At 33.3% G+C, this 27572-nt stretch overlaps 2 protein-coding genes across 2 annotated transcripts; one reads left to right on the top strand and one right to left on the bottom strand.

Annotated features, from left to right (window-relative positions):
* Positions 1–453: 453 nt before the first annotated feature.
* Positions 454–13879, bottom strand: LOC148303753 (thioredoxin-like protein 1). The gene is made up of 6 exons (XM_088269461.1): positions 13659–13879; positions 13215–13371; positions 11396–11506; positions 4185–4334; positions 2491–2624; positions 454–802 (listed from the first exon to the last, which is right to left on the bottom strand). The coding sequence occupies exons 1-6, from the start codon at positions 13754–13756 to the stop codon at positions 592–594; spliced, it is 861 nt and encodes a 286-aa protein (XP_088125587.1). The 5' UTR covers positions 13757–13879; the 3' UTR covers positions 454–591.
* Positions 13880–13967: 88 nt separating this feature from the next.
* LOC148303752 (ubiquitin carboxyl-terminal hydrolase 39-like) lies at positions 13968–27174 on the top strand. The gene is made up of 10 exons (XM_088269459.1): positions 13968–14136; positions 14213–14358; positions 15559–15673; positions 17240–17415; positions 17744–17969; positions 19455–19578; positions 20185–20344; positions 21112–21302; positions 23019–23171; positions 27027–27174. Exons 1-10 carry the CDS (start codon positions 14022–14024, stop codon positions 27121–27123), a joined length of 1503 nt encoding a protein of 500 aa, XP_088125585.1. The 5' UTR covers positions 13968–14021; the 3' UTR covers positions 27124–27174.
* The last annotated feature ends 398 nt before the right edge of the window (positions 27175–27572 follow it).

Here is a 27572-nt window from a genome sequence, read left to right as displayed (position 1 = left end):
CAAAGGTATTAGTCATCCATACATGTCTCGACATGAATTTAAGACACAGAGTGAATCAGTATTCGCGCCCGTTGCGCAATTGGACAGCGGACCGCCCGGTTAACAGGTTAAGCATCAATAGACCAAACGGGTAAAAATACCTTTCCCGTTGGAAGAATAAAACATGTGAGCAGGAATTCACAGTGACGGTATATTTAGGTAGGCAGAAAGTATAAATACCCTTACCGTCTAAGTGTGTTAAGATACTTGTATTTTATTAATTGTTTCGGCATTAACTTTGTGGTAAGACATGTTACAATGATGAAAGAAAACACTTGTTTTTATACCACTTGAGTATTATTAAAGACTACTAGTTTCAGAAGCTAAACTTCCATGATTCTAGTCTGAATAATAACAGTTATTATTCAGACCTGAATGATGGAAGTTTAGCTTCTGAAACTAGTAGTCTTTAATAAAACTCAAGTGGTATAAAAACAAGTGTTTTCTTTAAGATACTTGATCTGCCGAAGGCTGCGTTTGGCTTGCGACGGAAATACGAGTCGGTCGGTTCAGAGTGACGCCGGTTGGGGCTCTCCTGGCGGGCTATGCTGGTCAGTGGCTCTCCCCCTTCTTGCCGGCCACCCGCTTGAACTCGCCCATGTTGGTGGTGCAGATGGGCGAGCCGTAGAAGGCCATGTGCTCCACGCGCGTGGTCTCTGAGCCCGACTGGTTGTCCTTGATGAACACCTGGATGTCCTGCACGTTCTGGAACTTGACGAACCGCAGAGGCACCGGACTGCCGTCCAGCTCTTTGGGAGTTAACCTAGGAAAAAAACAGGATAAAACTTTGTATTTTATGTTTTTTTAGTATTAGTATGTTTTTTTTGCCTCCGCGGTGTAATGGTCAGCGTGTTTAGCTACCGTGCTGGAGGTCCCGGGTTCGATTCCCAGGGGGGGTGAAAATAAATATAAATGATTTTACACTGTAATATTTATTTAATATTACCCTGGACTGGTTCCTGAAGGGCAAGAGTGATCACCTTGCCTTCATGTAAGTAATGATCAAGATAACACTGCGTCAATTCGATGCAGTGCCCTACGCACCATTGGGTGCAGATAAGGGTTATAAGTAAGTAAGTTAGTATTTATTTTAAATGACATCTCAACCTGAATGAAAAATAACATAGAAGTACCTTCATAGGCTTGGTTAAGTGATCGTGTTATATCTTTTACCATCTAATCTAAGATTCAGACCATGCATACAAATAGAAAGAGTCTTTGCTTAATAAAAGCTTTCCCTATTCCAGCCGTTGTTAACTCACATGTACCATCATCTTCAAAACCCTTATCCGCACCCCAATGGTGCATAGGGCACTGCATCATATAAACGCAGTGTTATCTTGATCGTTAACATATGAAGGAAAGGTGATCAACCCTCCGCTTCAGGTACCACTCCAGGAAAATATAGAATAAATATTAGAGTGAAAAAATTACTCATATTCATTAGACCCCCCTGGGAATCGAACCCGGGACCTTCAGAATGGTAGCTAAGCGTGCTGACCATTACACTACGGAGGCGGACGTACTGTGGCGGGCGGCAGAGGCACATATACTGCGTTACATATATCTAGGAGTACAATCTTTTTTATAGAACTAATCAACTAATTAGTTCTATAAATTTTTTTGGTACTACAGCAACACAACACAGTACACGTGAGTTCACAATAGCTGGAATAGGAAAAGGTTTTATAAAGCAAAGACTATTTATATACATGGTTCGAATCTTGGATTAAATGGTAAAAGATGTAACGTGATCACTTAAACAGGCCTATGACAGTCGTATGCTCTGTAAATGCCCAGACTTACATATTCTACTTTATCTATGTTGAGATGTAATTAACGATTTAATGATAGTGTGGTTATCAATCATGTGTAGAATGGTGAATGTTGCACGTGAGTAAAGTGATCGCTTGACCAGCCTATGATAGGTCATAAACCTTGTAAATACCCAGACTCCCATATTTTTCTTCATCTATGATGAGATGCCAAAAATATTTATATTAATATGGTCAGTAAATAAATAAATCACTCACTCCTTTCAAGAATGTCATATATGAAAAAATTTACAATTTTCAGTTCTGCATGTTTTCGGAATGCAAAGAAAGTATGTACTATATCCCAGCAAAAACGGCATATTTTTACTTAATATTTACCCGCTACAGGGCAGAAAGTGTTGTTTTTGCATTTTGAAGAAAAGGTATTGTTTAATTATTTTTTTAAATATACTAAATATTTTTCAAATGGAGAAAAAACATTCAAGTTTTAACCTCAAAAGATGTGTTGCACAGTAAAAAGTCCAATAAGTGGCTTGATATTTATTTTTAATACATTTTATTTTATTCTTAAACTTTAAAAACGATCTCCTCAAAAATCAAGTTTTTGTATTTGTGACGTTGTTGAAAGGAGTGAGCGAAATATGATAAAACATAAGGCAAACAAAAATATTCTTACGTGATTTCCTGCACAGCTTGGTTTGAGAGAGCCATATCGAAGTCCAGGGTTCGCGGCTGATTGATGAATAGCTTGAGAGTTTTGGGACCTTCTGCCACCGGGGCTTTAACCTTCAAGGAATGAATTTTCACAGCCTAAAACAATAAAAAATATACATTTATCATATGTATTATATGTCCATGTGAACACTGCGTTTATATAATGCAGTGCCCTATGCACCATGGGGTGCGGATAAGGGTTTGAAGACGCAGAAATAAAGTTAGAAGTCTGACACTGGCTGGCTTAAGTAATCACCCTATACACTGTGTAATGTTAACTATTCCGCAATTATTGAACATCCAAATTACCTTGCTCTTCTAACTCTTATCCGCACCCAATGGTGGATAGGACACTGCAATGTATTGACGCAGTGTTATCTTGATTGCTTACATGAAGGTAAGGATGTTCAATGTGTAATGAGCAAAATGGTAACCATTACAAAAGTATTTTAAGTGATCACTAAGCCAGCCAAATGCCAGGTCGTAAGCCCTGGGACGCTCAGACTTCCATCTTCTTTCGTATAAAATGATAGATGCTTTGCCTCAAGTTGAGACACCTATAATATCGTCTGTATATGTTTACTTGGTTAAATTTGATAGAAATGATGGGCTGCTCATCACAATAGTAAGCCCTGGTTGCTGAGACTTTCATCTTCTTCCGTATAAAACGATAGATGCTTTGCCTCAAGTTGAGATACCTATATATCTGTATATGTTTACCTGGTTAAATTTGATAGAAATGATGGGCTGCTCATCACAATAGTAAGCCCTGGTTGCTGAGACTTTCATCTTCTTCCGTATAAAACGATAGATGCTTTGCCTCAAGTTGAGATACCTATATCGTCTGTAAATGTTTACTTGCAAGACAGGACCCCACAAGATGGACCCCAAAATTTTTGAGATCTTGGGAAAATAAAAGAGGTGTCGGAAGACCCCAAAAAAGATGGTTTCACGACATAGTCGCTGTGGGGGGTAGAAACTGGCTGAAAACAGCAACCGACCCAAGGAAATGGAAGGATAAGGAAGAGGCCTATATCCAGCAGAGGAAAACAGAAGGCTAGAGAAGAAGAATATGTTTACCTTCCATCGTTTGTTAGGATTGTGATAGGCATGTATCAAGAAAAAATATATGTGTATGTGTGTATATACGTATATATACGTGTCGTTACTTGTGAAAGGGATCCGAAATGGTGTCGATGAATAATGGTTGATTGGAAATGCGATGACTGACCATTTTCTGTAAATGTCTTTGCACTGTTCCGTGTCTGTCTTTGCTGTGCTGGTCGGGGTTGCGGGCGTCTGTGTACAGGCCAACGTCGAGTCGAAATCGGATCTAGCTGACTAATTGAACTTGACACTAATCCCTTTCACTGCCTACACTGGGGTACTTCTAGAAAATTTGGTGATGGACTTACAATCTTGTATTTATTTAGATTGGCAGTGACAGGTATATTGAAAGCTTTTAAATGTAAATTCACAGTAAAATCGGGATACAATTTTATATTGTTCCACATTTTCAATAAATTTCGCAACTTAGTTAAAAAAAAAAAAAGAAATTGCTAAGCAAGAACGGATCTGTCAGGAAGCCTAGATGCTTCTGTATCAGATCTGGGCATGCGGTGGGACAGCTTTCAATATTTAATATAATATGTTTACCTGGTTGAATGTGATGGAGATGATGAGCTGCTCATCGCAATCACTCTCCAAGTACCCTCCCTGCGGAGACAGGGCGTTCAGCATCGGGTGATCATCTGATTCGTTCAGACACTCGCACTGGCCTTTGGTTATAAATGTAGCAAGGTCCATCTGTCGGAAGAAGCAGTAAATTATTATAAATTCAATTTTTCAATTCAATTCAAACCCTTATCCGTATCCCAATGGTGCATAGGGCACTGCATTATATAAACACAGTGTTATCTTGATCGTTAACACGAAGGAAAGGTGATCAGCCCTCCGCTTCAGGTACCAGTCCAGGGTAAATTTGAATAAATATTAGAGTGAAAAAATCACTTAAATTTATTTAACCCCCCCTGGGAATCGAACCCGGGACCTCCAGAACGGTAGCCGAGCGTGCTGACCATTACACTACGGAAGCGGTAATCATAAATTACCTTGTAATATTTCTAAATTATCTAATATAACCACTCTCACTGGGACACTTGTAGAAAATTTGGTGGTGGTTTTACAAACTTGTATTTATTTAGTCAGTTACAGGAAGATCGAGAGCTTTTAAATGCAAATTCACAGTAAAATCGAGACACAATTTTTTTTCACATTTTCTATAATTTTCGCAGCTTAGTTCATAAAACAGAGGTCCGTCAGGAAGCCTGGATACTTCTGTATTAAATCCGGGAATGCAGTTGGGACAATTTTCAATTAAAGTACTTTATTGTGTGTATATATGTGATACATTTAGACCAAATAACTCTTGAGTTGAAGCTTGGAGTTGGCAAAAGAAGGATTGAAGAAAGACTGAATGCAGTTAAAATGCGATCTCTAAAACGAATGTATGGCAAAAAGATGTATGATAGATGTTCAAATAGTGAAATTAGGAAAGAATGCAAGGCCGAGATAACCATTATATGGGTTCACAGCTGGGAATCGACATCGCAGGAAGCTAATCCCTCTTAAAAACGGGCCACAAGGCTTACATCAAGAAGAAGAAGAAGAAGAACAGCAGATGTGAAGAGGTTTATCTTAAGAATATTTAGGTAGACCCTTTCATTTAATAAATACCCATGTACTTACATTCCATCCTCGTAATACCAAAAACATTAGTTTTTTCTTACATTTGTTTTATTTAATACTAGCTGTAGAAGATCTGGTTAAATAAAAAAGAAAGAAAATAGAAAGCACACATTTCTAATACTTTTCATTTCACAATGCTTGCAGGTATATCAGATGTCAAGAAGCACGCTGCCCGGCGTGAGCAATGGTCAGTATTGCGTGTGTTGCTATTAAGTTCAAAAGATGGCGCTGCATTTCAGTAAAAAATTACCTGACGCAGATATTGTTCAAAATATAAAAACGCTTGGATTTTTTAACTGATTGCTTTGAAATTTCAACACAATGTCTGTTTATATACCTGTAACAGGTAAAAACACGTTTTTTGATCCGTAATGCAGCGCCATCTTTTGAATGTAATAGCAACAATGCAATACTAAATGTTGCTCATAGCAGACATCATGCTTCTTGACAACTGTTAAATATTGTATTCCCACAAGCATTGTGAAATTAAACATTACAAATGTATGCTCCCTCTTAATTTTTTAAGGGCATTTTTTTAAATGGTCAATTTTTGTTTTTTATTTACTTTATAGAGTTCATTAAAAATACATGAAATATATGCAAATTTCTTCACGTTGCATCAGGAAGTTTTTTTCTTATTTTTCTAAATAATAAATTAGCCTCCTTTTCTAATTCCTCTTGATGTAAATAACAGTTTTTTTTTAAGCAATATTTCTTGTATAAATGATGCTTCATCTTTGTTGATGACAACAGCTTATGATAAAAGACAACAAAGTGTCAAATACATATATATAAACACATTGTTGGCGGGCGGTTTTTTCATCAACCCCGACCCTAATAAGTACACTAATTAGGGTCTTATACTAATCACAAGTAACTGAAAACCCAACTCCAATTTGAACAATGTTTTTTGGCATCTCGCATTCTACCAGAAGTAAGTATATAGAACGCCTATAAGCATCTCCCGCTCTCTACCAACAGTATGTTAAAGACATCAACAGTATGTCTACCAATATGCTACAAAAAAATTAACCGATCCATGCATTATCACTGAGAGTGACTGATTTAAAAATAAATATAAAAAAATGAAAAAACTAAAATATGATTGCAGAAATATTTATTATACAAGAATTTCAAAAAAAATATATATAATAAACATTGAATAAATAAAAAATTAATAATAAGCAAAATTATAATAATATACGATACGGGAGACAATGATGATAGAATCCATATGTAGATTGGGAATAACCGGGATAGGATAGGGTGTTGGTTGTTACGTTTGGTATATGATTTCATCTTTTCGATGAGCTATTTCGGTTAAAATTTCATCGCACAATGTTGCCACATCTTTCGGTTTGTCCTGGAAGATTTTAGACAAGTGAAAAACAATCCAAAATAACCGATCATTACGAAATATGGATTCCATCAACAAGAGTGAAAAACAGAGGACTTCAACATCAATAAAAAACTATAAATTTATAAACAGAAATATAACATAATTTGATATATGGTACTTTTTGCTATAAAGATCGGGGCTGTCCAAACCGCGTACGTTTCTCGACCAATCAAAATAACAAAATATATTGCAGGGCTGCAGAAACAAATGCTTAAAGTTTTTAAAGAAAAAAATAAAAACAAATACACATTTTGGGAATCTCTCAATTAATAGCTACAGAAACCTTGTTGCTATATGAATAAGTATTTCATTCATTTATTTGGGATGCCATAAAAATAAAAATTATGTTCTACAAAACAAACTTTGTAGAAGGAAAATTCTTGTATACGCGGCAGATCAAAAATACGCTGCGGGCCGCACAAATATAAGCCGCGGGCCGTGCTTTGGACAGCCCTGCTATAGGCAAAGAAAATAAATACAGGTAGGTCTGACATATTCCATATCTTATATTGTGAAAAAATATTTTTTCATATTATGGAAAAAAACTGATAAAGCTGAATTTTATAATGGTAATTATAAAATTGTATTTTAAATATCCATCAGATTATACAATTTTATATAAACTGATTAAACAATAGTGACTAATATACCCTAAACCATAGACAAAAGTAAAAACTTAAAAAAAAAACAAAAATTAAATTAATAACTAGCATGCTATATTATATAGGGCTACACTATTGTTAAGGTGAAAATGAGTATTAATCATATTAAATTTAATTGAATGTGTATCTATTACTCTGAACAATATTAAAGTAAGTAAGGGAAATTTTCTTTTAGATTTCTTTTAACTTTTTAGATATTAATGAAAAAATCTCTATTTATACATTATTTACTGTCAATTTTTTTTCTTAGTGTCAACAATATGGAAGTTAGACTGTTTCTATTTTTCGCCTTTTCATTACTGAGTATCAACGATATGCAAGTCAGACAAATACTATTTTTTTGTTTTTTTATTAATAAATATTAAGAATATGGGAGGCAGACTGGAGAATTCGGTCCACGGGGAAATTACAGCTTTAACTACGTAGTGTAAACCAGCCTAAGACAGGCTGTAAGGCCTGTAAATACCCAAACTTCCATATTCTTCTTCATCCATGTTGAGATGTCAATGGATTACCAAGTGATACTGATAATACTTGAAAATGGATTTCGACAGTAACAAATAATGAGTTTATGTTTAATTCTAAACATATAAGGGTAAAAAGCCACATATAATGCGGCTCTAAAGCCAATAATTTTTTTTTCAATATTCATCAAATATTTTTAAGTTCTCAATCAAGCAATTCTAACCTGGAAAAAATTAGCTTGGTAGTTTGTGATAAAAATCAACACATGTTTAAATCAATCCATGGCAGACGTCTAAAGTTATTTTGGAAAAGCTGTCGTGATCTTTGTCATAAATCTCTCTATCAGCCACCTGGAGAAAACTGGCATGATCAACAAGCAAAACTACGCTAAAATAATACACTAAAAAGAAAGAAAATATCTTGTGAAATCATAACAGGATAATTTTATGCATTCCCCTCAAATGTAATTAAGCAAATTATAATAAATATTAATACAAATTCATTTGTCATGCGTCAAATTTGTTAAATAATATAAGAATAATGTATTCCCTTAATTTTTTTACTTAAAAAGTGTCCCGTTGATAAAACAGAGTCCTTCTAAAAACTGACACAACACCGCCATCTTGTTTTTTCTCTGTCGCACTCTGTTTTATCGGCGGAAAATTTTCGAATTCAAAAATCAAAGGAATGCATTTTTATATATATAAGTAGATTTTTCAGAAGCTTTTTTTAATATCTGTTATGAAATAATATACTAGCTGTTCAATATTGTATCATTCTAGAGAATTATAGATCTTTTTTCCTTCATTGTAAAGAGAGACACATAAAAGGCAATAAAAATGTCTGGCGAACATTTTGTGCGCACTAATACTATTATTATACAGGTTTTCTTGATAATATTATTTATTTATTTGGCAACAACATTGTGGAATAACATGATTATTCAAATAAAAAAATTAATCACTTGTGTAAGACCACTTATATGAGTTTATCAATATAAACATGACTAGTTTTGAGAACTACAAAACATCTATATTTGTGTATATTATAAACTAATTGTGTTTATTAGATTTATATTATCCACTGACACTTCGTGATGGAATTGCATTTTTAATTTATTATTAGATTAAAACCAATATTTTTAGCTTTTCCACTTTTTTATTTGACCAGCGACCGGGTTTCGTCGTTACCGACATCATCAGACTGGTGATGTCGGTAACGACGAAACCCGGTCGCTGGTCAAATAAAAAAGTGGAAAAGCTAAAAATATTGGTTTTAATCTAATAATAAATTAAAATTGTGTTTATATTAATAAACTCAAAAGGTGGTATTATACAAGTGTGTTATTTTTATATTAAAATTCATATCATGCGTTAAAAAAAAACCTGTCTAAAGTAAATAAAGCTACCACAATAAATTATCACAAGGTAAAATTAATAGAACCCATCAATTTAATAGAATAATACTATATAAAGTAATCCAATATTTGAGATTTTAACTACCCGTTATTGGAAATATTTCAACATGAAAAATATCCTAGTCCCATACAAATTATTCTTTCGATTCTATGAGCTTTACCATGGCTTGGTTTTGTAGAACGTTTAACTAATATTTTCATGGTAGGTCTTTTAAATCCACGGGATAATATGAATGGATTCAGAATTGATAAATTATTTTACATTTATTACATATTAAATAACAATAATAATGGATATGCAAAGTAAATAAATAAATACACAGATATAGCTATTATTTAAATCAGTGCTTTTTCTTATAATGGAATATTTTTAAGCAGTTTACGGGTGCAGAAAATGCCTTTTGAAAAAAAAGGTTCTTTTGCATTTTTTCAGTAAATTAACAAAAAATCTTCCAAGTACCTTTTATGTAAAAATAAAAATAAAATTATTTGGTAAGTTAAAGAAAGTAACTAAGCACCTTTTATTTTAACAAAAAAGTTTATTACGGTTTTTTTTTTTTAATAAAAAAAGACCTTAAAAAGCTTTTATTACCGCTTTGTTAATCAACAAAACAAGGTTATTAGAACTGTTTTTATAAATTAACGAAGAAGCTTCTAGGCCGTTTTTTGTTTTATAAATTAACAAAAAACACTTTGAAGCATCATTTTATAAAAGAAAAAGCAGTGATTTTAATATGATAAATCCACAGTAAATGCACAAGAAAACCAATCTCAGAATTGCAATACTGAATCTATAATCTACATCCACTTTGAATGACGATATAGGGTGAGACGCGTGTCAAATTTGTTGACCATAAAGTTTATCCTTCACTTATTAAGTGAGTACCTAGAATTTAAGCCGACATTCAAAAGACAAGTGCCTTATATATAATGCCGTAGCCGCCCTGTTTTGAGCCAAGGCTAGGTATGAAATTGCATGGTAGAGGAAAAGTATTTATTTTAATGTTGAACCACTTTTATAGATGGAATTATGATCTAGGTGGCATAACATATTGTCAAGGATGTTCACCAAACAATTACAATCTTTAGATTTAGCCAATGTTTTTTTTTACAATACATATTTGGTAACTGAATCAGGATCAGGCTGATTCAAATTGAGATTAATACAAGATTTTTCATCTCGCAGTAATTAAATATAGGACAATGTCTGTTATCGTAAAAACAGAATAAGCTACGTTTGAATTGGACCGGCTCAATCTTCACTTAATGAAAATGCAAGATGGTGAAAAAATTATTGCAATTATTATTATTATATGCAATATGGTGACCACATTGGTCTTTTTCTATGATATTTAGTGACCAGTGTTGCCATTTCATAAGACAAGTGTGGCAACTGTTAAAAAAAAATTGTGACACTCATTTAAAGTGATAATTCCAAATGCAAAAGCAATTAGCTTGAATACATCTGTGGGCATCAATTTCATACGAAGGTTAATGCATTAACTTAATAGTCTTGATAACTTTAATATTACATACTTCTATTCTTTTATTTTTTTTAAACTTTTAGATCGGATATTGATCAGAATTTTTAGAAGGTTAATGATACATCATAAAAAAATGGAATAAAAGTCAAATTAAATTCATTATGTCATTAATTGATTCGACAGTCACTATCTATTTTTAATTAATGTTTTACTTAGTAAATACCACTATTTTATAAAACCTACTGTGACACGTGTTTCGATGCATTCCGCATCATTTTCAAACACCGTATGATGCGGAATGCATCGAAACACATTCACAATAGATTTTAAGAAATAGTGGTATTAACTAAGTAAAACATTAATTAAAAATAAATTCTTTATCTTTTAACAATCATTTACTTTCTGTAATACCACTTTAATACCAAAGTGAAGGATGCATGATAAGGAGAGTGTTATATTACCATACCACAAAGTTAACAATGCTTTTAATATACAAAAAAAAAATTATCTCTTCACTGTAATTCAAGCCCATTTATAGATTCAGGAGCGCAGCCCTTTTGATTGGATGTCTCCTGGGGGGATCTCACAAGTTACAAGCTACGGCTACGAGGTCAACGAATGCAGGTTTCGGACAAGGCACGGTACGGAGAGATGCGAGGTTATTAGAGTAGGACACAATGGCGACGACTCACATGACCGGCAACGGCGCTGTCCTCTTCTGCCCCCTCGTCGGTGCCATAGTGCTGTCTCACCTTGCTCTCCAGGGTGCCGGAGTCGGCTCCTTGGAGACGGTCGATCTTTGTCTGGAAGTTAATGAACCCGGTCATAAACCCGTTCATGCATTTGGCAATACATTCATTATTTTTACTTTTTCTTCAATGTTTTTCACAGATACATGGTGTCACATATCGCTCACTCTTTTAAACAAAGTCATATATCAAAATACTTGATTTTTCAGGAAATCGTTTTTAATGTTTAAAAATATAATGGAATGTATTAAAAATAAATATCAAGCCATTTTTTTAACTTTTTAATGTGCAACAGATTTTTTTAGATAAAACCTGAAGGTTTTTTCTCCATTTTAAAAATATTTAGTATATTCAAAAAAATTATTAAACAATACCTTTTCTTCAAAATGCAAAAAAAATACTTTTTCTGCCCTGTAGCGGGTAAATATTCAGTTAGAAATATGCCTCTTTTGCTGGGATATAGTACATTTTCTGGGCATTCCGAAAACATACTCAACTAAAAATTGACAATTTTTTATTTATGACGTTCTTGAAAGGAGTGAGCGATATATGAACTTTGTAAAATAAAACTACTTTATTTTTAACCACTTTTTATTCGTACTTTTCTCCAACCAGTTTCGACAAGAACCTTGTCATCATCATCATTGTCATCAGACTGTCTGGGTATAATTAGGGTCGCGGTTGATGAAAAGAACTGTCTGACAACAATGTATTAATTTAATACATTTCTGATGGGTATTTTTGTACACCTATAATGGCGATGGGATTTGATAATTTGTACACAGAGTTAAGACCTTAACAAAAAGATTGGTATATAATATTCATATAAAAACATTGAATAATTCCTTCTTTTCTGCCTTTTAACACATTGTAGTCGGGCGCTTCGAACAATAGACTCCAGCCTATAGCGGGTGTTTTTCACGATTAGCGCAAAAATATATCGCTTTCTTAAAATTGACACAATTTCTAACCCAAATAATATTTTCGATTGAAATTTTCAAAGAAATCATAAATGACATTTGATCATCAAAAATAAATTATAATCATAATTTTTAATTAAGTATTCCGTATTTCACAATTTTAGAAGCATTGTAAACTATAAAAAATAGTCTTTCCCTCCGAGGTATCATTCCCTATACAATGCTAATATATTCAAATAATAACATACCAAACAGTAAACAAAACAGTGCGAGCGGTATGAAAAATAGTCCAATATGTGAAATGGCTCAAACTAAACTTGAGATTGAGATCGCATAAAAACTCTAGATTTCTGGGGATGCCTTTACAAGCGACACAGTAGCCAATCCGGACAAGACATCTCAAATAACGTCAACAGACTATCACCTAGCACCCAGGTAGCAGATTACCCTTCAACGCGTTTTATTTCACGCTGATAACAAACCCGTATATTGCCGTTTCCCGCCGATAACCGACAGTCGACAAAAACGGCATTTGCCGTGTCCCGCAGTTGACCGACAGTCCGCGAAAAACGGCAAATGCCGTGTCCCGCCGACAACGTGTTAAATGAGACCTGCGCAGAAGGTACAAATACCCTTCCCGTCCGAAGTGTGTTAAGAAAGTATCACTCAACCTGGAGTATCTAGAAACCAAATCCATTTGATGCATACAAAAATAGCAGCGAAGGGACGACCGTCATAAAGGATTCAATTGGTTAAAAAAAAATACATAAAAATTAATAGAATTCTAAGTTAATATTTATATTACAATTGTAATACTAGGGTATATTTTTAAAAAAGTTAACCTTATTCCTGTAGAAGAGGAATGTGGGCATGGCGCTGATTCCTTGAGCTGCAGCAGTCTCAGCACATTTATCTACGTCCACTTTCAGGAACACTGCACGAGGAAATTTGGCTGGAAGCTGCTCAAAAAATGGAGCAATCCTTTGGCAAGGGGGGCACCTTAAATTGGAAAACATTTTAAAAATTAAACAAAATCAGAATGACTTTATCATACTGTATGATATCATACAACAGGTTTGAAACAGATGGTTCTAGCAAGATGCATCACACACAAAAGAAAGATGATTTGCAGAAATTTTATACAACCAATTTTACGAAATAAAACCGATATTAGATAGAGATCATTGTGGCAAACAATAGAAAACAGAGGATACAAGACTTTCATAGGGAAGTTTGAAAAATATATACGTAGGTGTCAAAATGGGAGATAGGTTAGAATACGATACCATGTAGCCGTAAAGTCTACGACGACAAGTTTTGTTCCAGCACTGGCCATTTCAGCCTGGAAATGACCCTCATTATTTATCACTGTGGCTAAGCCCATCTTGACGAGTAAATTAATCCGATACAAAATAGCCCGAAACAACTGAATATCCGTCAAAATATCAGAGACAATTTGACCAATTTATAATAGACAAGATTGATGACAGGCAACAATTTAAATTTTGGGCTACCATATGAAAATATTAAAGAAAAGGTTTGTTAAATGGCAATAATAGTCAAACCATTTTATATTGTCTCTGGTTAGTTTTGACACTTATTTTTTGGCGTTGGTGAGGTTACATCAATTTTCGTTTTGAAAACCTAAAATGTCAACACAAAGTCCCGATAAGACCGCTTTAAAGCGTAAAGCTACACATTCTGGGTCTTCAGAAGATGTATCTGATGCTAAGCGTAAACCCGAAGAAAATGGATCTACAGCGGGTAATTTTTGTCAACTTGAATACTTATAAAACATACATTCCTTTTACGCCGTTCTAACCTAAATGTATTATTTCAGCTCCCGCTCCCAAAATGCAGAGACTTTGTCCGTATTTGGATACTATTAACCGTCAATATTTGGATTTCGACTTCGAAAAGCTATGTTCTGTTTCGCTTACACGAATCAATGTGTACGCCTGCTTGGTATGCGGGAAATATTTTCAGGTTAGAATTGAGTATTTTTATGATTGACGTTTTAGCTAAATGACTATTTACTCCTACTGAGAAGTTAGATATTTTGGTACAGATTGAAAAAAAATGTTATAGATAATGAAATGACAAAAACCTAGGGTATTTTGGTAATTTATGAGGGAATACGTATTTTATTACAACGCGAAATTGAAGGTAAACACAGCATAGGAAGAAGACGTAAATATTGACTTAAGACTTAAACATTAACACATTGTTGTCGGTTTTTTTTATCCCTGACCCTAATTAGTACACTAATTATCGTCGTATACTAAAAACAAATGACCGCAAACCCAATTTCGATCTGCACAACGTTTTTTGGCGACCTCACGCTCTACCAAAAGTAAGCAAGTAGAACGCTTATAGGCATTTCCCACTTTCTACCAACAGTTTGCAAAAGACATTTTAAGCGTTTCCCGCAAACAATGTGTTGCCACTGTATCACTATACTAGTGTTTAGAGTGCCGCAAACTAAAATTGGCAGGATGATTGTTAACCTTCAGCCTGAATAGTTCAAAAAGACGATGAAAAAAATCGTCTTATTTTATCTTATGCTTTGTTTTATCAGCTAGCTATTGTTATCAAAACTGATTTTTTTTTATAAAATGGCGTTGCACATGAAATACATTGCATTTGCCAATGTCAAGTTAATTGAATATTGTTCTTAATTATAAAATATGATAGACTTATTATTAAACTATAAATTTATTCTATTTAATTAAAAAAAAAACAACTAAAAGTCTGTACATAATTGGGTTCTTGCTCGCCAGGATGAGATGGATATCTGTAGGGAGAGGAATAAGCGGGGCCAGAGTTTTAAAAATTTTTGGCATTTGGTCATTTATTGGGCAAACAAAGAAAAAAAAACTGATCATAATAAAAGGATAATATTCCATTAATTTAATTGTTAGTCACTGTAGTAATATCTATCCATTTTCACTTCGAGTATTACTTGGTTAGTAACAATATTTCTTATAATCTATAATGACACGTGTTTTAATGCATTCCATATCATTTTGCATTTGGCATTTTGCATGCATTTAAAAATGATGGGAAGTGCATGAAAATATTTTAAACATTTTTAAGAAATAGTGGTACGTACCAAGTAAAACATTATTAATAATGGATTCCACTGTACAAATATTCATATATTCAAAATTCTCATTCTGTTTTTAGGGAAGAGGGACAAACACGCATGCTTACACACATTCAGTCTCCGAAAGTCACCATGTGTTTTTAAATCTACACACCCTGAAGTTTTACTGTTTGCCTGATAATTACGAAGTTATTGGTGAGTTGCGATATGCGTAATATGCCCTCCACATGCCGTACGCCAGTAGCATGCGACATATGGAGTTTTTAATCAGAGTAGGCAGTAAGGTTAGGTAAGGATAAGCTAAGGTAGGCACTGGTCGTGTTTCTATATGGAAAGTGTATAATCCAGCTAGGCACTGCTTTTCTGCCTATATAGAATGCACGCCTCTGCTGTACGCTACATCTGAAGACTATTGCCTCCTTGGCTGTGCCAACAACATAAACAGTCTTGAGGGAGAAGATGTTTGGTTTGAAATTGATCTAGTTATAATGCAGATCAGTGCAACCCTGCTACTGAATGTTTTATAAAAAACCTAGTAATAGCATATCAAAAGATCTTATATCGTAGTCATATAGGAGAAAGTGACCAAGTGCATTTTTTACAAAAATGTCATTATTGACTATTTGATATATTTACATAACTATATATATATATATATATATATATATATATATATATATATATATATACATATATATATATATATATATATATATATATATATATATATATATATATATATATATATATATATATATATATATATATATATATATATATATATATATATATATATATATATATATATATACATGTATATATATATATATATATATATATATATATATATATATATATATATATATATATATATATATATATATACATGTATATATATATATATATATATATATATATATATATATATATATATATTCTTCTTCATCTTCTTGCTCAATGCTGAGCGTCGTGGTCTTCTGGAATGTCAGGCACTTGGTGCACAAGTCCTCTCCATTCTTCCCGGTCCTGGGCCAACTTGATGGCAGCGTTTAGCGAGGATCCGGTTAATTCCTTTATTTGGTCTGTCCATCTTGTTGGAGACCGTCCTCTTGCCCGCTTGCCTTCAACTGTACCTGTTACTACCAGTTTTTCAAGACTCTTCTCGTTCTTTCTGGCGATATGCCCAAAGTAGGACATAATCCTTTTCCTGCAAGTCGTGGAGAGTCTTTCTGTCACTGACAGTTCGCGGAGAATGGAGACGTTTGTGCGTCTTGCAGTCCAAGGAATGCGCAGCATCCTCCTCCAGCACCACATTTCAAACACATCCAGCATATGTCTTTCCTTTTTCCTCAGTGTCCATGTTTCCACTCCATACAGCGCAATGGAGTGGCAATATATATATATATATATATATATATATATATATATATATATATATATATATATATATATGTATGTATATATATATATATATATATATATATATATATATATATATATATATATATATATATATATATATATATATATATATATATATATATATATATATATATATATATATATATATATATATATATATATATATATATATATATATATGTCATAACATATACATAAATAAATGTAGTATTCAATCCAAAAAACCTTGTTTTATTTTGGAAATATTACCCAACAATACAATATGGAATTCTACCAATTGTCTGCAGTTACAATAAAAAAAAATAATAATAAACTTGATATTATTGCCTTACATTTTAGATTCTTCCTTGGATGACATAAAGTATGTGTTGAATCCAACATTCTTCCCGGCGCAAATATCGGCAATGGATACGGACACCAAAATGTCTCGGGCTGTAGACGGTACTATGTATATGCCAGGGATAATGGGACTGAATAACATCAAAGCTAATGACTATTGCAATGTCATCCTGCAGGTAATGAATAATTGATTTTGGGTGATTCCATTCGTAGCTCACAAGTTGTCAATTGGAGTTGACGTATTTGCTACACAATGCATAGTAAAAACAACATTTAAGTGTTTTTGAAATCATATTTTCATATGGTGTACGGAGTGCGTGGAAGCTTTTGGTTAGAGAAGGGTAATTAACTATGAGTATTTCAATGTTTTAGAATTTAATACATAAACCCTGATGATGACAAGGTTCTTGTCAAAACCGGTATGTCGAATGTAAAAAATATTTAAAATCTGTGTTTGATTTAGCTATGTGTTAAGTGTCTGAAAATAAAACCTTACATATCCAGTGTTTATCGCACGTCCGTCCTCTACGCAATTACTTCCTACGCGAGGACAACTATTCGGGGGTGAAGAGACCGCCGGGAGACTCGCAGTACCTGCTGGTGCAGAGATTCGGGGAACTCATCCGAAAGCTGTGGAATCCGAGGGCGTTCAAGGCGCACGTCTCTCCGCACGAGATGCTGCAGGCGGTGGTGCTCTGGTCACGGAAGAAGTTCCAGTTCATCAAACAAGGTAAATATCTATTTTATGTATTAATTTTAAATCAAACACAGATTTTTCGAGTCTACTCAGTTGTATTTTATTAACAAAAACACATTAAAAAATTATATTGTTACAATTGTTTCGCCTTGTTAGGGTATTATCAAACGAATGTCATTATCATCTGTTTGATAATGCCCTAACAAGGCGAATTAATTGTCGCAATTTCAATTTTTTCTGTGTTTTTGTTAATAAAATAAATGTTTTGAAAATTGAAAGCATTAACTTTGTGGATCATATTGATATATTATTTATTATTTCGAGAAATAAAAATACTTTGTGTTTTGATCCACTCACATTGTAAAAACACAAAGTATTTTTATTTCTCGAAATAATAAATAATTTAATAAAATAAAACATATTTGACTCAAAAAATCTGTTTGATTTAAAATTACTACATAAATTAAAATGGAGTTCTACAAATTAAACGCCAAATCAATAAATAAGGTCAATATTGACCGAGTCTAAAATAGCTCTTTTGATTTTTGGAGTTATTTGTTTATTTTTTCTCATTCCAAAACCTTGAGGTGAAGCGTGCAGGCATCTAGGTTCATATGGCATACAACGAATCATCTTCTCCTTCTTCAGTCATCTCTCCACTGCTGGATGTAGTGGAGCCTCTTCCAGATTTTTCCATGCTTCTCTTTCATGGGCAGATCTTGTTCAGTTTTTGCTATTTCAACTTATATTTATTTTGACCTGAGAATAATACCCGGAACTTCCAGAATGGAAGCCAAACGCAATGACGCTATGGAGGCAGACTACTAAACTGATCAATTGGTAATGAAACTGCATTAAAAATCGAAATAACACTGCTTTTATATGATGCAGTGCCCTATGCACCATTGGATGTGGATAAGGGTTAGAAGAAGAATCAGCTAAGCCTTCTATTTAAAAAAAGAAAAATCATCTACAGTCAGAATGAGGAAAAAGCTATGCTTTCTGCATCAGAATCTATCATTTATTAAAAATATCAATTAAAATAAAAAGAAATTGAACAAACAAAAAAAACTTTCATTTAAATTTAAACCTTGTAAATTAAAAATAATAATATAACTAAATTTAGACCTTCAGTCAAATCTATGTTTTGTTAATTTAATGTTGAATCTCATTCCACATCAATTTTTTGCTCTTAGGTTCCATGTTGTATGTTATTCGACATTTTTTTCATCATTAGTATTATTTATTTAAATTCCAAGCTTACATTTTTGTCACTCGTATCTATTACAGCAGAGGACAAAACATTTTTTCCGATTGGAATGTACTGTCTGCCTAGATTTTTTTTTTAATTTTGGGGGACCGGAAAGGGTTAAGTGATTCAGCACTCACTTTGTGGTAAAATGTATCCATTTTTAATTTAAGCTTTACTCGGTAAATACCACAATAGTGGTATTTACAAAGTAAAACTTAAATTGAAAATAAATGAAATTCAATTGAACATTGCTAATTGTTTTACAGGAGATCCAGTAGATTTTCTTTCGTGGTTCTTGAATTCCCTACACATGGCGCTGAACGGAACCAAGAAAGTAGATAGTTCTATCATCTATCAGTCCTTTTTAGGGCAGATGCGGATATACACAAGGTATTATTACTAAACAATTTAACTTTTTTTTTCATTTATTTTGTAAATTTATCTTTTTTTATTATAACAAATTGAATAAAAAATGCAGTTCAACCGCATCTTTTTCAACACAGCACATATCAATGTGATTTTAACATGTTGAGAAAATTAATATCATATATTGAGGTGATAAGCACAGGTTATTGTAAGGAATGTGGTTATTTTTGTTACACATTGGTGACAACAACATAGCTACAATTGTGTATATCGTAGTCGTACAGGAGAAAGTGACCAACTAACAAAACGTAAAATGTTCAGGAGGGCCATTTAAGTCACTTTTGCTTGGCAAGAAAATAAACATCAATCCAGATTTTTAACAAGTTAATATATTATACTTTCAAGTTTAAAATCCTTTGGGATTTTTTTCAGGGCAATATTAAGCTAGTAAGATATCAAATAGTCAATGATCACGTTTTTATAAGAAATGCACTTGTCACCTTCTCCTGTATGACTACGATATATCCGCATAGTCTGGCAAGTGGCATTCTAGATTTCTCTTTCCTGGAAACCAGTCACTCACTTATGTGCTAAGAGAACACTTTGATCAATTACCTTTTTTTCTTCCAGAAAGCTTCCGCCTACAGATGTTGAAGAAGCTGGCAAGATAGATCTCAACAGTGATGAATATAAAGAGATAATTACTGAATCTCCTTTCTTGTATCTTACTTGTGATCTCCCTCCTACGCCGCTGTTTATAGATGAATTCCGTGAAAATATTATTCCCCAAGTATGCAATTAATATAATAAAACTTCTTGTAATTCTACATTTTTACGTTGAAGGTTGGCAACCATCATGGCAATTTTTACATCATCTGCATCCTCTCTTAACAGCAACTATGTGCTATAGTGGAACCACTGTAGCAACTTACTTGCTGTTCAAGATATTTCCTATGCCGTGTAAACACACTTTGCACGGAAAAGGTATTTCTACCCATCGGTCGATTGATGCTTAATTGATTGATTGATGATTGATACGGTAAGGGTATTTTTACCTTCTGTGCCGGCCTCATTTCAACGGCAGAAAAAAATTAATCATCCAATGTTTTTATATGAATATTATATACCAATCTCTTTGTTAACGTATTTACTATATTTACATAATAATCAAATCCTGTCGCCAGCAGTCTGCAGGCGTAAAAAATACCCGTTTTAAATGTGTTAACCTTCCATTTTGCTATGTAATATAATATGTATTATTTTGTATTTCTCTCTCCTCACAAAATTCTCTAGGTACTCTTGCTTTCTATTCTTTATTTTTTTAAATAAGTACTAATAATAATAAATAAGAAAGATCAGTGCATACATACCATATATAACTTCCTAGTGTCTTTTTTTATTTATTATTTTTTAGTGTATTTGTAAGTATCTATCAAAATTGCATTGCAATGCGTAATTAATACTATTTCTACAGTTTACTGTATGCTATTATATGTTTCTTTCTACTTTAATAAAGAAAAGAAGAATTATATATTTATCTAGATTTTTATTTTCCAGGTAAACCTGTACCAACTGCTCACGAAATTCAACGGGCAAAATTCTAAGGAATACAAAACTTACAAGGATAATTTCCTAAAACGCTTTGAAATTACAAAACTCCCACCTTACTTGATATTGTACATAAAGCGGTTTACAAAGAACACATTCTTTGTGGAGAAAAATCCGACTGTCATCAATTTCCCAGTCAAGTATGTTTATTTGCAAGTCATCTTAATTGGATATTTCTGATATTTCGGAAATATATTGAATAGGTATATTATTTTGAGAAATAAAATAACTTTTTTTTTTATTCACTCACTTTTATTATAAATTAACTAGTTTCGGCAACAACCTGTTGCCCTCTTCAGGGTTTGTTTTATAACTAAAGAGACATACATAATATGTAAGAAACAGTAAACAAATTATTGGGTTTCGATAGGGATAGGGGTAGGGGTTGTGTTTAAGGTGGGGTAGGAGCCTTATTGAATAGTATTTGTAGATTATTTTTGTACGTTGGTTGCTACTTATGTTTTTAGATAGATAGGTAAAAACAAATATTTGTAATCGAAAATGACTTTCTTGTTTTTCAAAATATTCAAATACACTTTTACATGCGTTTGAACCAATTTTCGAAGCACTTTTTCCAGTCCGATTGAGGTACTTCCAAAACATGTGATTTAAACGTATCAATCGCCTCTTCAGGCATCAAAAAACGTTGATCTCTCAATTTATTTTCGATATGTGGGAATATGAAAAAATCATTGGGTGCTAAATCAGAACTGTACGGCAGATGACCCCTTAATTAGATGTTTTTGATACTCTAAAAATTCACTTGTTTAACCGGTTAACTGCCGGTAGGTACATGTATGGCAGTACCCAGCACGCCGCTAATTTTACGACAAAAATAAAACCTTCTAAACACATCCTTATTAAAAGTGTAATAACGTTTATTTATAAAATTTGCCAAATAAATGAAGAGTGCGCCAGTCGTGCAGTCATTTATCCATAATCATAAAATTGTTCATGGTGCAGGGTTGTCACAAAATTTGTCATAGAAAATATGAAAACTAAATTATAAATCAAAAGTAGTTGTTTATGTTAGTTTAATATTAAAAGTATACACACACACACACACTTTGATTTTTAAAAAATTAAAAATCATCAGAATCGATACTAAAATCACTGTCATCAGATTCGGCAGTGACGGCAAGTCGGGGATTATTGGACAACCCTGAGCGCCATCAGTTGTTCCGACGACAAAGCTCTCTTTAATTTACGTTTAAAGTGATAAAAACAAATTATATTTCAATTCTAAGTATGCAAAGATATTCTCAATAGATGTCACTATGCGTTCAAGATATTTGTACATTTTAAATAATTGATTTTCTTTACTGAAAGCCCATTTAAAACGGCGCATCTTATGACGTAATTTTTGTATGAGCGGCGCTCCGTTCACAGAAAATTATGCGTCTTAAGATGCTATTGGCAGTTAACCGGTTAAGCTGATGTGTGACAGCTCGCATTGTCGTGTTTGAGAATGATTCCTCTTCTGAAATTGGTTTCAGTTGCAATTTTTTTTTATATAAGGGACTTTCGGCTTTAACGGACCCCCCTTCCCCCCAACAAGTTCGTTATATAGAGGTTTTACTGTAATAATTGTATAACTGTTCTTTCAGGTTTAACAGAAGGATTACAGATTATTTTTTTTTAGATGGGAATTGCATTTATTATTCACCTTGCTTATTATGTACAAAGTTTATAGATCATTTAGTGGATTTTTGTTTCTTCTAGCTAATTAAATATGTTTTTATTTGAATCTGTGTTGGGAACAGGAGGGATAATCTAGTGTGGGCCAAACAGGAACTTCTCAGCATTTGCTCATTAGGATAACAGAATTACACCAAACACATGTTTATATTTTACAGGAATGTTGACTTTGGTGATATTTTAACTCCCGAAGTGAGGGCACAGTATCAGGGCAAGACGGTTTACGATCTCGTTGGAAACATTGTCCATGATGGTACGCCAGATAAAGGAACATACAGGGCTCATGTGCTGCACTACCCCACACAACAATGGTATTTGCTGCTTTTTTTACAAACATACAATAATAATAATAATAATAAAACCCTTATCCGCACCCAATGGTGCATAGGGCACTGCGTTATATAAACGCAGTGTTATCTTGATCGTGTACACTTGAAGGAAAGGTGATCAGCCCTCCGCTTCAGGTACCAGTCCAGGGTAATATTGAATAAATATGACAGTGAAAAAATCACTTATATTTATTTTACCCCCCTTGGAAATCGAACCCGGGACCTCCAGAACGGTAGCCGTGCGTGCTGACCATTACACTACGGAGGGGGACGGCAAACATACAATACACTTCCGATTTTCCGGGATCAGTTTGACCGGAAAGTGGATTATTCTAGACACTTGAGTCATGGAAATATTTTATAGAAACAATATTTTGTTTATTTAATTCTTTCTTACATTTAAAGAGCCATTTCTAAACAACTACTGATAGTGTTTTCTGGATGGTTACTTACATTTTGACCTCCCCTGATAATAGAACTCAGGATATCAAGCACGATAGCTTAATGCGCTAACTACTACACTATGATATACATTATGATATTCTTCTTTTGCTAGGTGACTATAACCTACCTAAAATTGACTGGATTTTGGATGAGGGTAGTAATTCACTCTCACCTACAAATTATGATTCGGATACTAGTAGACTACTTGTGGAATTCTTAGCTTTACACGGTTTACTACAATTTAATAATGAACGCAACAGACTTAATAGGATTTTAGATCTCGTTATGACTAATTTTATCCACTGCCTTACATCTCATTGCACGCATCCGATTGTTCCCGAAGACAGCCACCACAAATCTCTAATAATTGACTTTCAACTTTCATTCTTGAATCCCACAAGATGTCTGAAGCCAAACGCAAGAGAAGTCCAGCTATTCCACAAGGCTGATTATTCCAAAATGAAAGAGGACCTCGCTCAAGTAAATTGGGATCTTGAATTCCATGATATGAACGTAAATGATTCTACGGATAAATTCTATAACATTATTTATAATATAATTGAATTACGTGTCCCTAAAAAAATAGTTTTTAGCCCTAATCAATACCCCCCTTGGTATAGCAAAGCCCTAATAAAGATATTGAAAGAAAAATCTAAATTCCATAAAAAATGGAAGAAATTTAAACAAGTTGAAGATTTTCAAACTTTTTCCCTCTTAAGATCTCGTCAAAAAACCGTTCATAAAATATGTTACGAAAAATATATTGAAAGTGTGGAAGAAACCTTGAAAACAAACCCAAAAATTTTGTGGTCATTTTCTAAATACAAAAGATGTAACAACTCTAATCTACCGTCGTCAATGCATTTAAACAATGTATCTTCCTGTGACGGTTTATCCATATCAAATCAATTTAACGATTATTTTAAGTCCGTTTTTGTACCTGACTCTTCTGGCAGTACATCATGTATGGCGCCTCCTCAAACTAATGATAACGAAACAAGCACTTCATTGAATATAATTGACTTTGATCGACCTACTGTCCTTAAATACCTTAGTAATATTGATGTAAATAAGGGTCCTGGTTCAGACAGTATTCACCCTTTGCTTATTAAACATTGTGCTGTGGAACTTTCCATTCCGCTCTCCAAGTTGTATACACAATCTTTTAGAGAGGGATGTTTTCCCTCCGTGTGGAAGAGAGCACTCATTACTCCTATCCACAAAGGTGGTGACCGATCCGATATCAGTAATTATAGACCGATATCCAAACTTCCACTTTTTGGAAAAACTATGGAAAAAATTGTCACGGATAAAATCAACCCAGTAATAAGAAATGACATTATATTGAACCAACACGGATTCTTAAGAGGCAGGTCGATTGAGTCAAATTTGCTTGAGTTCAATCATTTCATACTATCGGCCATGGAAGAGGGCTACCAGGTGGACGCCATATATACTGATTTTGCCAAGGCCTTCGACAAAATAAATCACAATGTCTTGATTCGTAAGATTCGCGAAATGGGTATTCATGGTGATCTTCTTAGATGGCTCATTTCTTATGTTGAAAATAGAAGCCAAGCGGTAGCGGTTCTAGGATTTACTTCTAATTACATTATGATTCCTTCTGGGGTTCCCCAAGGATCCCACCTGGGCCCATTATTATTTTTAATATACATAAACGATATTAACAAATATATCAATCAAAATTTTCTCATGTTTGCTGACGATACCAAGTTATTTATACGAGTCAAGTCTTTAGACGATTGTTCAATGTTGCAAAACGATCTCGATAATCTAGTGTCTTATTGTAATCTTAATCAGCTTTTTCTGAATGTCAATAAATGTTTTAGCATTACGTTCACAAGAAAAAAAAATAAAATTATGTTTGATTATGAAATTAACAATAGTCGGCTGACCAGGAAAACTGAATTAAGAGACCTTGGTGTTATAATGGACGAGAAACTTTTGTTTTCTTCACATATTGAAGCCTGCGTTAATAAGGCCTACAGAAACTTAGGTTTTATTTTTCGAACCACTAAACCATTTAAAAATACATCATCTCTTGTAACTTTATATAACGCTTATGTTCGTAGTCACCTCGAATTCGCCTCAGTCGTTTGGAACCCTGAGTACGCTATATATATAGCTCAACTTGATCGTATTCAAAATAAATTTCTAAAAATGATGGATGGTAAGCTTCATTTAAGTTTCAACTCTTATGAAGAATCTTTAGCCTTCCATAAATTATCTTCACTTAGTAAACGTAGGAATATATCAGATTTATGTTTTTTGTATAAAGTTATAAATAATATGACTGAGAGCCCTTATCTTCTTGCGCAGATACCTTTTCACTGTCCAATTAGAATCAATAGGCATAGTCATACCTTTTATAATCCAGCACCAACAAAGAACTATACAAAAAATTCCTTTATTTATCGAAGTTGTGGAAAATTTAATGAATGTTGTACCGACCTTGATATGTTCTACTCCAATCTTTTAAAATTTAAAGCTAAATTGTTCGAAATCTTATAAACCTAAAAAAGTAATTCTATTCCCTGTCCTTTCCTTTTCTTTCTTTCCTATCACTGCCATCTCCTTTTCTCTTTATCCCATCCTTGTCTCATGTCTCTTTCTTTATATAGACCTCTCTTATGTATAGTTGTGAAGAACTATAATTGGTACTCATGATTTTATTTTTTGTATTCTGTATGTATCATATATTGTAACTGTTGTTCTTCCTTCCAATAAAATAAAATAAAATAAAATAAAATAAAATAAAATAAAATAAAAGGGGAAGCAGACATGTTACTGTATGAAAGGATATTCTTCTTAAGAATCATTTCTACCAATATCGATAGTATTATGAATACGATAGATTTTCATTATTGGTGTAGGGCGGTTTTTTCATCAACCATGACCCTAATTATACTCAGATAGTCTGCCACCCGACCCTCAGTATACTAATCACAAGTAACCGCAAACCCGATTACGATATATACAATGTTTTTTGGCGTCTCTTGCGCTCTACCAAAAGTAAGCAAATAGAACTCTTATAAGCGTCTCCTGCTCTCTACCAACAGTATATAAAAGACCTTTTTAAGCGTTTCCTGGAAACAATGTGTTAACAATTTTAATACTCAATTCAGAAAATATGAGGTTTAAACCTTGGGTACGACATTATCATAAATAGTGCCTCATCAAAAGTTTTTTAGACTACTAAAGAGTTGACAAAGCTTACTTTTTATGATTTTTCGTGAACTGCAAGATAAAGGACGTATTATTTTTGAAAAAGTCCTTAAAATTTTGATCAGAAATGTGAAAATATGTGCTTAGTTTAGCTGCAGAAATTGGGCAACTGATTATTTCAATTTATATAAAATTTTTTTTTTCTAGGTATGAATTACAAGACCTTCATGTCACAAATATCCTGCCTCAGATGATCACGTTGACAGAAGCGTTTATACAAATTTATGAACTAAAAAAAGATTGATAATGACATGTACACGTAATTAATTAACAATAAATATTTCTTATTTATCAAGGTTCTTTTCTTTTTCATGTATATTAATAGTGCCCGATTTAAAGTAAGTGGGCTCTAAGCTTAAATATAAATGTGGCCTTTTAGTATTTTTATCATTTTTGGTTAAATGGCTATGTCAATAATCCAAGATTATGGTTTTTGAAAGAGAAGAATGCAGATCTGAATGTGAAATATTGGTAAAAGGAGAGATTCTGGAACAGGTAGATGATTTCGTGTATTTGGGTAGTATGTTTTCTAGGGATGGAAAGATTGATAAAGATATAGAAAGGAGAGTGAATGCTGGGAACAAAGTGAACGGTGCACTGAAATCAGTTATAGCAAATAAAAACCTATCAGCGGAAGCTAAACTGGCAGTGCACAACGGAGTCCTGGTTCCAACTCTAATGTATGGAAGTGAA

This window comes from Brachycentrus maculatus, unplaced genomic scaffold (assembly GCF_059751285.1).
Source record: "Brachycentrus maculatus isolate JH-2025_06_01 unplaced genomic scaffold, ASM5975128v1 h1tg000351l, whole genome shotgun sequence".
NCBI classification, from domain to species: domain Eukaryota; kingdom Metazoa; phylum Arthropoda; class Insecta; order Trichoptera; family Brachycentridae; genus Brachycentrus; species Brachycentrus maculatus.
Note: the sequence above shows the minus strand (reverse complement) of the source record. Positions and strands in the feature narration are given on the sequence as shown.